The sequence below is a fragment of the Kwoniella shandongensis genome, chromosome 5, assembly GCF_008629635.2.
Source record: "Kwoniella shandongensis chromosome 5, complete sequence".
NCBI classification, from domain to species: Eukaryota; Fungi; Basidiomycota; class Tremellomycetes; order Tremellales; family Cryptococcaceae; genus Kwoniella; species Kwoniella shandongensis.
The window spans coordinates 820,742-831,377 of record NC_089291.1 but is presented as its reverse complement, the minus strand read 5'-3'; the positions used below and the strand labels follow the sequence as shown (position 1 = coordinate 831,377).

General features: G+C 51.1%; 4 protein-coding genes across 4 annotated transcripts; 2 read left to right on the top strand and 2 right to left on the bottom strand.

Annotated features, from left to right (window-relative positions):
* Positions 1–56: 56 nt before the first annotated feature.
* CI109_102996 (uncharacterized protein) lies at positions 57–1,975 on the bottom strand (the record flags this gene model as incomplete). The annotated part of the gene is made up of 5 exons (XM_032001380.1): positions 57–64; positions 114–145; positions 196–630; positions 679–985; positions 1,039–1,975. The coding sequence occupies 5 exons, from the start codon at positions 1,973–1,975 to the stop codon at positions 57–59; spliced, it is 1,719 nt and encodes a 572-aa protein (XP_031864270.1).
* Positions 1,976–3,083: 1,108 nt separating this feature from the next.
* CI109_102995 (uncharacterized protein) lies at positions 3,084–5,780 on the bottom strand (the record flags this gene model as incomplete). Its single annotated transcript, XM_032001379.1, has 1 exon — positions 3,084–5,780. The coding sequence occupies one exon, from the start codon at positions 5,778–5,780 to the stop codon at positions 3,084–3,086; it is 2,697 nt and encodes an 898-aa protein (XP_031864269.1).
* An 808-nt stretch (positions 5,781–6,588) lies between these two features.
* CI109_102994 (uncharacterized protein) lies at positions 6,589–8,407 on the top strand (the record flags this gene model as incomplete). Its single annotated transcript, XM_032001378.2, has 5 exons — positions 6,589–7,140; positions 7,197–7,868; positions 7,924–8,074; positions 8,124–8,189; positions 8,238–8,407. The coding sequence occupies 5 exons, from the start codon at positions 6,589–6,591 to the stop codon at positions 8,405–8,407; spliced, it is 1,611 nt and encodes a 536-aa protein (XP_031864268.2).
* A 156-nt stretch (positions 8,408–8,563) lies between these two features.
* Positions 8,564–10,608, top strand: CI109_102993 (uncharacterized protein; the record flags this gene model as incomplete). The annotated part of the gene is made up of 7 exons (XM_032001377.2): positions 8,564–8,992; positions 9,160–9,389; positions 9,534–9,780; positions 9,846–9,992; positions 10,160–10,246; positions 10,322–10,491; positions 10,590–10,608. 7 exons carry the CDS (start codon positions 8,564–8,566, stop codon positions 10,606–10,608), a joined length of 1,329 nt encoding a protein of 442 aa, XP_031864267.2.
* Between the last annotated feature and the right edge of the window lie 28 nt (positions 10,609–10,636).

Here is a 10,636-nt window from a genome sequence, read left to right as displayed (position 1 = left end):
TGCGACGTTGCTACGGGGGGTTTAGTCTACGCCTTTCTCATACTTGGGTATGAATCTCACAAATCTGCAAAGCCAAGTCAGCATAGTACAATTTGCCAGACAGTTCCACTCACTTGTTTCCTTTTCAATCTTACTCCGCTTGGATCTGGATCCGGAAATTAGTATGCAGATCGTTGGTGATCACGCTCCACTCACGGCGTTTCACCTCCGTTCATCATAATCTTGGTGTCTCCACCGGTAAATACGACCATTCCAATCACCCATTTGGTGTTTCTCAGCGAACAACCTCTCAACAGCAGCTCGTTGATGGTGATCGCATCGGCTCTTTCCTCTTCACCTTTACCATATGGATCCGCAGGGGTGTACTTTAGCACTCCGTTGTAAGTGTACAGATTGGCGTGGGGACCTTCGGAATCGACGACGAATCGGGCATGTTCCAGATCCTCTTCTGAGCTGATCGATGCGGTTGCCTTGAGAGCCCTTCGGATTTTGAGATTGGTCTCTCCATCGAGATTCTTGGTCTCCACAAAGCAGAGGTCGTCGGCGTTGGACGTGGAAAGGACGATGATATCCGCGGGGACTTGATCGTTGTCCCGAAGGAGGACGATGTCGCCGACTTCGAGCTTTTTCCTGTGACGTTCATGAGTAACGACCAACCCGGCGAAGCGATTTACTCACCACAACGTTCTTTCCCACTGTGCCGAACCCATACCCGGCCGACTCCAATCCATCACGCCGACGCTCTTCCTTGAGACCATACTCGGCGCGCTTGTGGTCTTCCGTAACATGAGCGAGTGTCGATACCCTGACTGGGAAGGAACTTCCAGCGAAGGCATATTCTCCAGAGGGTACGATTCCTTGTCCACCACAACCACGTTGTCCAACTCTTCCTCCTGCGATTTCTGACTGTCCATAACGATCTGATTTCCAAGGTTCCCCTCCTGTGCTCGGAGTTTTCGCACACCTTTGGAAGTTCGTCCGGGTGCTACGAGGTGCACGACATCAGCACATGAGCATTTCGGACAACACTCGACTCACCCTGACCGATGCCAAATACCTTCTCAACCACGGAGCGCGGATCTTTCGGTTGGTTGACGTTTCTCCATCCTTCCAACTTTGTCGTAGCAGAATTGTTCACCTCGCTATCCAGCTTCACCCTTCGCCAATCTTCTATTCCATCCTTGATCGCAGTGATTCCTAAAATCGCGACGAGTGGTAACATACCAATCTGAGCGTTGGGTGCGCCAAAGGCCGGGAAGAATTGGATGATGACGCCGAAGAGGAAGTAGATATTGGCTACTCGTCGGAATTGCTCGAACAGGTTCTTGGGCAAGAATGTGATGAGAGTGTACTTTGATGTTCTCACTTTGTTGCGGACGTATCGAACGATCGGTTCGCCCGATGAATCGAGAAGACGGTGGGGAAGGGGGATGTTGACAAAGACCGACCGTCTTTCCGGTTCCGCCTTGCCCTTGCCCTTGCCCTGGCCGAATGGTTTCCAGGATGCTACTTCTTCCTGTGGTGGTACTACTGGCGATGGGGGAACTATCGTCGGGAGCTGTGGCGAGTGTGGTGCTTGCGGACTTGATCCTGACTCCGAGCCCACACCCAGTGTGGTGACCGTCGCTCGTCTCGAATCCGCTGTCCCAGCTTCACTAGGCGCTTTCCTCCTTATTGACTCTTTCAAACTACCGAGTCCTAAGCCTGAAGCTTTCCTCGTCATATTCCTGAACAGCCTTCTCCTCTTTGCTCGTTTCTCCGCATGCTCTTCCGTTCGAATGGATTCGGCAATAACAGAGTGCGCGGTACGGACTGTACGCAATCGCAATTCCGGATCAATTGATTGAGGGTCAAAGACATCGTCATCGTCGGATTCGGGATTGAAGTAGGACTGGGAAGGAGGTCGCAGACGCGAAGATGATGAGGAAGGTTCAAAGGCGGATGAGCTTGAGGCGTAGGTAGGGAGGGTGGACATGGCGCAAACCGGCGAGCAGGATAGATAAAGGCGGCTGAGCGGTTACGGTGTGACAGCAGTATTTGTAACTAAGCTCTAGACATGCGACAGTCAGAGTGTTCGCTATCGAAGCCAAAGTTCTTGCCCAAAGCTATGCGCTGATCTGTCGTGATGCTGTGCGATGCGTGACAATTGGTGACAAAGACACGAACAGCGTTACTGGACTCGAGGTTGTCGATCACAGCTTTCTCTCGGCGACCGCCACTCCTACTAACGGAGCGTCAAGTAGTGCTTGATGATCAATCGCAATGCTGTGCGGATGGTGACTAATGGTGTAGACGAGACCCAGAGCGTTACCGGAATCGAGGGTACAGACGACAAGCCACAGGCAGATCTCGGCGACCGAAAGTATCGCCAGCAGTCGAGTTGGGTCAACTGACACGTTGATACCACTATAGGTGAAGGATGTATGTGTAATGAGAATGATTTGCAAGTGATCCTTTGATGAATTGAAGATGAGTTGAATGAGACAACCACTTTTTCGGAAGTGGGAACTGAACAACGCGTCTCGGCCGCCTCGGTCAGACCGCGGTGCGTGTGTAAATTGATTTTTCGACGTGTTCTCGATGCGTTTCAGCACGGTCCGCCAGTCGCTTTGAACCAGTCGGCGATGATGAGCAAGTGATGTCGGCAGACTTCAATGCTGGTGTACAAGTGCTAAAAGCGATGCAACAATATCCGTGCAATGATACAATCCAACGGGTGATCAATAACTCTCGGTCCCATCAGTCAGTCACTGCTGAGTCAAAAATCTCCTCATATTCATACGTTACATGCTCTAGGAACATCAGGCGCGCTCGCTGTAACCCGCTTGACTAAGCATTTCTTATTTACCCTACCCACTCCAACGCACATACGACCCCTGACATACATATACCCAAACTCCCCCTTATCTGGGCCGAAGGGCACGTCGGGTGGTGCGGGCGGGCACATTAAGCAACAGGGGTGAATCGATTCGGTGGAGGTGGCTTTCGGAGCCGAGCCAAAAACAAATCACGGAATAATGTTCGTGTCATCATTGATAAATGCATACAGCGGATCGTGAATCATTGTGCTAGGTATATGTCTATCAAAACACTACACCCATGCTAAACTTCCCCGTGGAATACATATCCACCTCCTTTCCCTTATTCCAGAATGATAACGATGATGATCGCTGGTGATTAGCTCTCTCCACCCCTCCAATGTCCGTAGGGCCAACTAACGACGGCTCGGGCGCCATCTCCGCAGAAACATCTCTACCTGTGCATGAAGGTGGTTTGAGCGATTCGATGAAATCCAAGAACGCAGGCGTCCCATTCCAACCCGTACGTTTGGCGACCGCCTCCAAATCCACCTGCTTGCCTTGTTGTACATCCAGCAATACCCTTGCTCCTACCACACCCCTATCCCAAGAGATACCTTTGCTCTTGGCGGAAAGATCTCGCCATTGCTTCTCAATCACTAGTGCGTCGTCTGCTCGTCCATCCAGCGCCAACCGCACCATAAGACGTCCCACCGCACTTGATTTGAGGGAATATCGCTGCTCGATACATGTATTGAACACCGCCAACGCAGAATCCACATATCCGTTGTCGAGCAGACCTCGCAGCATCGTCGAGATGGTCCGGACATTCGGTTGGAGTCTGTTACTCAGCATCTCCTTGTACAAGGCGATGGCGTGGCCTAAAGAATCGTTGCGTGATAGTTGATCGGCGGCGGGTTCGGTCCTCCCCGCAGAAACGAGATACGACAGGACCGTGTTGTATGCCCAAGTCGCATCCGCCCCCGGTTCGAGACTGCGAAGCAGGTTGAAGGTCTTGGCTCGATGTTCAGGTCGTGAAGATCGGGCGAGCTGCGCGATGATGAGTTGGACTACTACGGGCTGCAGCGACTTGTCCTCCGCTAACCGCTGAGCCAAGTTCAAAGCAAGCTCGGCATCTTTTACGCTCGACTTGGTGAGACCTTGCACCAACGCGGTGATAAATGCCGGTTGTCGACCATATTCTACCCAGAGATAATCCTTGATATGCCTCTCGAGCAGGATCGGTCGTGATGGGCTCGGCTTCGTGCCGATCGCTCGTATCATCATCAGAGCGTCGGTCCTTCGTATAGCTAAACCATCCGCCATGAGATCTGCGTAGAGTCGAGATGCGAAATGGAGATGAAGAGATGTGATCGAAAACTTGTACAGCTTTCGCCATGCGTCGATGTTGTGCTGAGACCATAGAAAAGGAGGATCCGCCGCTCGAGCGTATTCGTAGATCTTCCTCGCGAGAATATAGCTCTCGGCAGAAGGCATGGACACGAGTAAAAGTCGAAAGAGCGGGATGGTCAGATCTGATGGCAACTGAGGGATTGCGCCCGATTCATGAACCAATCGAACGAATCGGATGACAAGTGGGCTGATCCTTGGGGATCGACGAGCGGAATATATTGCCGTGCTGATCGAGGTGATGAGCGCGTTCTGGTCCGCGTCATGGTGTCGAAGGGAACTTTCGAGAAGCCGTAGAGCCGCCTCGATCGCCTCGGCCGGATCGAGATTCTTCTTCGATGTCTTGATTATGGAGATGCCCTTGCCAATCATTCCGGGTAGTCCTATTCCACTAGACGCGAGAAGGGCCATCGCCCGCTCGCTTCGACTGAGCGATCTCCATTCCACCTTCTCGCGAATATCTTGAAGCTGTTGCGCGGTGCTGGACGTTGGCGACGCTTCGACCTGAGCCAATACGATTGGTATTTCCGCCTTCAAAAGCTCCCTTCCGTTCTTCCCTGCCCTATCCCATCCACTGAGCAGTTTCCGCATCACCAAGAAAAGAAACGCAGGGTGGACTTCCGTTCCTCGACTCAATGACCAAGCCATAAGTCGGAAACTCTCCCTGAGACCTTCCACCGACGTCCCTCTGGACAAAAAAAGGATTCGCCCGATATAGTACCCTAGCGCGCTACCACCTCCTCGTTCCACCATGTTGAGGACTTCCTCCTCCATCGGAGTCGATGAGTGATTTTCCACCGTTGATATACGGGTTTGAACCTTTCTCCGGTTTTGCAGTCTCGCGATCTGAACTCGAAGCCAATCCCGTCGGATTTTCCGGGGCACTCTAGCCAAGTCCGATTCCATACTCGTCACGACTGTCCATAACCTCCGGACGAGCTTGTACTCTGCCTCATCTCCATAGTTCTCATCCTCTAGTATCCTCTTCAATCCCAGTCGGAGGATATTCGTCATGTCCTCCAATCCTAGATCTTCCAATTCCATCCTGCACTTCTTCGCCAGACGCAGCAGAACCTTCGCCCTATGCCACCCCAAAGCCGGCTCTTCGTGTCTGGTCTGTTGAGCCAGAAGTGATCGAAACGTTTGGTCGGGTATGTACTGTCGTAAAGAAGGGTGCAGAGCTGTGTAAACACTCCAAGATTCGTTGGGTGATGAGAACAGGGACAGTGAAAGAATTTCGAGGTGTCGACGGAAAGGGTGCGATGTCGGTGAGTATGGTAGTGATGGCGGAAGAGGAAGATGAGGCATTCTAGCTCGATGGGGGAGGGGAACAACCGTAGCCGATTCTTCTTCGTCATTTGGGATCGTCGTATGGGGGTTGGACGAAAAGTAGGTCCGACGACCCAGCGAAGATCGACAACATGTGCATGAAGCCCATCTCGAGCAGCCGGGTTCACTAGGTATAGCCGGTCGGGGTGGTATGGACCTTATTGAGGGGGGTCGTAATGTCGTCAATCCCGCCGGACGCAAAGCCGACCTCAGGCTGGCGGCGGCCACGACCTTTATAGGCATATTCGCAAGAACGGAGCTGCAAATTGATCAGCTCGTATCCCGCAGATGTTAACAGGACCATAGCTGACTCACGTCATATGCCAGTCAATCCTCCCATCATGTCCTTGGGCTGTCCCGATGCAGAATTGTGCCTCTTACTTGTAGTTGACAAGTGAGCAAAAGGTGGTTCACTACGAACAGAGGTCATTTGAACTTTTAGGATACAGGATGGATTGCCGAGCCGCAACTCAGGGGACGCACGCCTAACTCACTGGGATCAAAGCGGCCGGTGGCAAATCAACGGTTGACGCGATTGACTTCCGACGATTTCATTCATCTTCCTCTTCTTTCTCCCTTCTCTCATTGGTGTCTGTCGTCTGCATGAGTGAATGATATTTCCTATACATCTCATTCATTGTGTGGGTCTCATCTGGTGAGTGATGTGCTAGATGTACTCTCCGTTATTTGGTGTCCGCTTGTGTTGTCCCACTGTCCTCCTTTCCTTCTCTCTCCTCGCCGAACCTATGCTCTGGTCTGATGCTTTCTTCCTTTTCAATATCAATATTCTCCACTTCTTCATTCTGATCTAAATTCGTCTGCCGTTGACAGAGCCGCTCACGGTTGTGCTCCCCACCACTTCAACGCAGTCACAAATCTTACGTCTACAGACCCTGATGTCAGCTCCCTCTGTGAGAAAGGGAATGATTCGTCGTCCCGACAACAATCAAGACAAGCCACAACCTAAACAGGTTCATTCTTCTTCTGCCTCGGGATAGTCTGTACTGACCGGGATTCTGACTTTGTCCACTCACCTCGTTAGCTCGACTACATGGCTCGTATTTCACCGATCAATTCCCCCGCACATGAAGACAAGGAAAACGTTTCGTACCAACACCCTCAATACACAATGACCGAACAGCAAGACACCAAAGAACACCTCGCGCTTGTCCGTAGAGGATATTATCAAGGCTCCCAGTCGGGTCAAGCGATGACAACTAACAAGGAATTGACTACGCGTCATTATAGCAGCAACCAAACTTATCAGAATACTGACCCACAACAAATCTCGTCACCTCGACCCGAAGTCAGAGCTTACGATTACGGCTTCGAGCAGGGCCATCCCGGCAGACCTCAAGCCTTCAACCCCCAACCCTCGCGAGGTCAACAGTCAAGCGAACTTGCTTCTGGGACCATGCAAACCTCTACCGGAGCCGCAAGGAACCCTCACTACGCCCAGGCGACGTCAATTGATGCGCACCAACCTCCTATTCATTCCACGAGGCAGGGTCAGATTGACTCTTCCGGGGCAAGTTACCAAGCTCACCGCTACGGCAACCTTGAAACTCATTCGATGCCACCGCCGCAGAATACTGCTGGACAGGTGGGTTCATCGGGGCGCTGTGAGAGAAAGAGAGCTAACGGACCCGTATTGATCAGAACATGCGCTCTCGTGATAATGGCGTCTCGCCAACACCATCAATTTCGACTATCAAGAAGGAATACATTCAACCTCAACAGTCGATTGGCTCTGTCGCAGAGGCTAACCGCAATGGGCACCATGTTCACAACGACCAAGCTACGTCTTTCAGGCCACTTCGAACCTTCGGACCTCACACGGCGACTCACAACATCTCGCCAATCGACACTGGCAGATTGCCTCAAGACCCTCGCGTCTGGGCTGCTTCAAATGGCCATCAAGTCCAGAATCAATCGAACGGGTCTAATCCTCAAAACACTATTCGACTCGAGCGTCGCGTTGGGATGTTTCGAAATCCAACTCCCGACGGGCAAGCGGGCCTCGCTATGACAGGGCCACCGCTCAACGGTCCTTCGGATCTGTCTCAAATGAACAACTTGCAAGCATACCGTTCGACACCTACCGAGCTCAGCTCCCCCGTGCAGGGCATTCCTCCCGACGCGATTGGGGGACTCGCGAGCATCGCTAACTCTGACTTTACGATGACTTTCGACGACGACGACGACGACTCCGATGATGGGACAGGCACGAATCAATCAACCTTGAAGACCCCAGGAAAGCGAGCGCTTGACGACGAAGGCAATACGAGCGTGTTCAACTTTACTCCTTCTACCAAGTCCGGCGTCAAACAGGTAGGCGCCACGATAACTGTGCTGAATATGAGGCTAATACCATACTATACACAAGGTGATCACTCCCAAACCCCGCTTCGTTGTTCCCAAGGTACTTGCAGACCACACTGCTTTACTCATCAACATCGACCGTGAGGCCATCTTTCGCGAGCGCTTGGCACTTGCAAAGGGGTTCAAGCATTGTGGCGTGTTCCAAGACACCGCTCGTGAGTACAATTTCGTGTGTGTGTTAATCTCGTTGACCCGGCTGTGCAGGTCTCACTCAGCAGCAGAACGAACGAATGAAGACCGTCTCCGATCAGTTCAACGTCCTCCACGACGGTGAGTTGACTGGGACCACTAGCAAGACTTTGCTGACGCCTTGATTAGCCCTTAAGGGCCTGATGAAGAAGAAGGACGCCGAGCTACACCGCAAGGAACAGCTTACCGATCGATACGCCGAAGCAGGCTCCGAGTTGTCCGTCCAGTGTGTCGACCTCCAGGCAGCCACTCGTAACAGCAGCAAGAACAAGGCGAAGCGCAGGCGTGGCAATGAGTGAGGAGGTAAGGAGGTCAAAAGAGGTGCGAAGTTCTACTGCCGTTATTGTATATACATGCTTTTTATTATCGTGTGTTCTGTTGTCATCAAGTTCCTGTAGTATATACCATATCCACCATCCATGCATTCATGACATGTGTAAAGCAGGCCTCGAAGAATGTGGCGGCAGGCAAGCGACCTCGTTTCTATGGAGCCCCGGTTATCCACTCGCATTTCGCACGCATCGTTTCTTGCGACTTCCCTTGTCCGAACTGACCTTTGTCCGTATTACCTCATAACATTTTGCAACACACCACTCATCTCTAAACATCAAGCACAACGAGCAGGAATAACATCCACTATGTCAGAAGAGATCGACGTCTCCAAATCGCAAGACGAGACTCCCATCGAGGAAATCAGTACATCATCAAATGGACCGTCTACCACTTCGAAACCCCGAGCAAGACTCGGTCCTATGGAGATCGTCCAACTTCCAGCATCAGATTCGGAGCCTGATGATGAGGGCGAAGATGATAATGGTCCAGCTGGTGAGGAAAGGGGCGAGGGTGATTTGGATTTCTTGAAAGAATATCCTGAGGATACAGAGGTGTGTAATCAATCCTTCTTCGGACAACATGGACCTTTCTCTTTGTCGATGATGTACACTCTATTTCTATATATCACATCGCCGCAGCGCATTCTCTATAACTTCGTCTCGTCGCTGTGAGATGGCATGAAGTCGACTCTGACAAGCTGACACATACCCAATCGTAGGAACTCCACTTACAACATCTCCGACTCAAATCCACCTCTTTACCACCTCTCAACTTCCCTCGTTTCGGATCCCATCTGAAACGTCTCTGTTTGAGACAGAACGAACTTACATCGCCTTTACCTCAAGGCGTCTTTGATGGGCTGAATGAGCTGGACGAGTTGGATATGTATGATAATAGATTAGGAGCGAGGGTGACGGATGAGGAGTTGAAAGGGTGTCCGAATCTTACGTGGGTGCTGACTTTCCCCGTTGCGTGCACACCAACGCTTCATCATTCATGTCTGGATCTTCCAGCTTTCCTTGACCATTCCCCCTTCACCCATGTTTCTCTCTGCTTCCAAGTGTACTGTCCCTGACCCACCTCTTCTCGTAGCTCCCTCGACCTATCATTCAACAACATCCGTCATCCTCCCCATCTCCCCTCTTTGACCAAAGTCAAGATCCTCTATCTTGTTCAGAACAAAATCTCCGTTGTGGAAGAGGGCGAGCTTGATTGGTGTAAAGATACGATAACGAGCTTGGAGCTTGGTGGTAATAGGATAAGGGTGATTGAGAATTTGGAAAAGCTGATAAAGCTCGAAGAACTGTGGTTGGGGAAGAACAAAATAAGAGTTTTGGAGGTGAGTCCACCACTTCAATCACGGGTCGAGGGAGACAACGGCTAATTTTCATCTCTTATTTGTAGAACTTGAACACATTCGCATCGCTCAAGATCCTTTCGATACAATCGAACAGGATCACAAAGATGGAAGGCCTTGAAGCGCTTGTCAATCTCGAAGAACTTTATTTGTCACATAACGGTCTGACCAAGATTGAAGGCTTGGAGAAGAATGTGAGTTGGCCGTCCGTAATGCCACTCGACTCGTTGCTTTCTCCGTCTTCATCTGAAAGTCGACGAAGGTGTACGCCACAAAACCGAATTCGTCATCATCTCGCTGAACCATGCTGTGTGAATCGCGAGGCACTCTAAGTCATGCTGATATACTCCACCGCTCACAGGTCAAGTTGAAGACTTTGGATATTGGAAACAACATGATAGAAGAGATTGAGGGCGTATCACACCTCGTCGACTTGGAAGAGTTCTGGGTGAGTCATCAACCCCCGGACATCTCACGCCCCACCTCTCAAAGCAGTACTAACTCCTTGCCCCTTATCGTATAGGCAAGCTACAACAAGATTTCCAACCTAAGAGCGCTCGACACTCAACTTCGTCCATTACAGAATCTCGGGACCGTGTATCTCGAAGGGAATCCATGCCAGACTGAAGATAGGGCGAATTATAGGAGGAAAGTGATGTTGGCTCTTCCTCAAATCAGTCAGATTGATGCGACGTGAGTGCGGCATGTTCAGTGGTGTCTCGATCCAGCAAGAGCGACTTTTGTCATTTCAATTCGTTCTGATTGACTGACCCGATACGTTTCGTTGGCAGGTACGTCAAACTATCATGAGCGACGATATACCTCAAAAGCGGGCGAA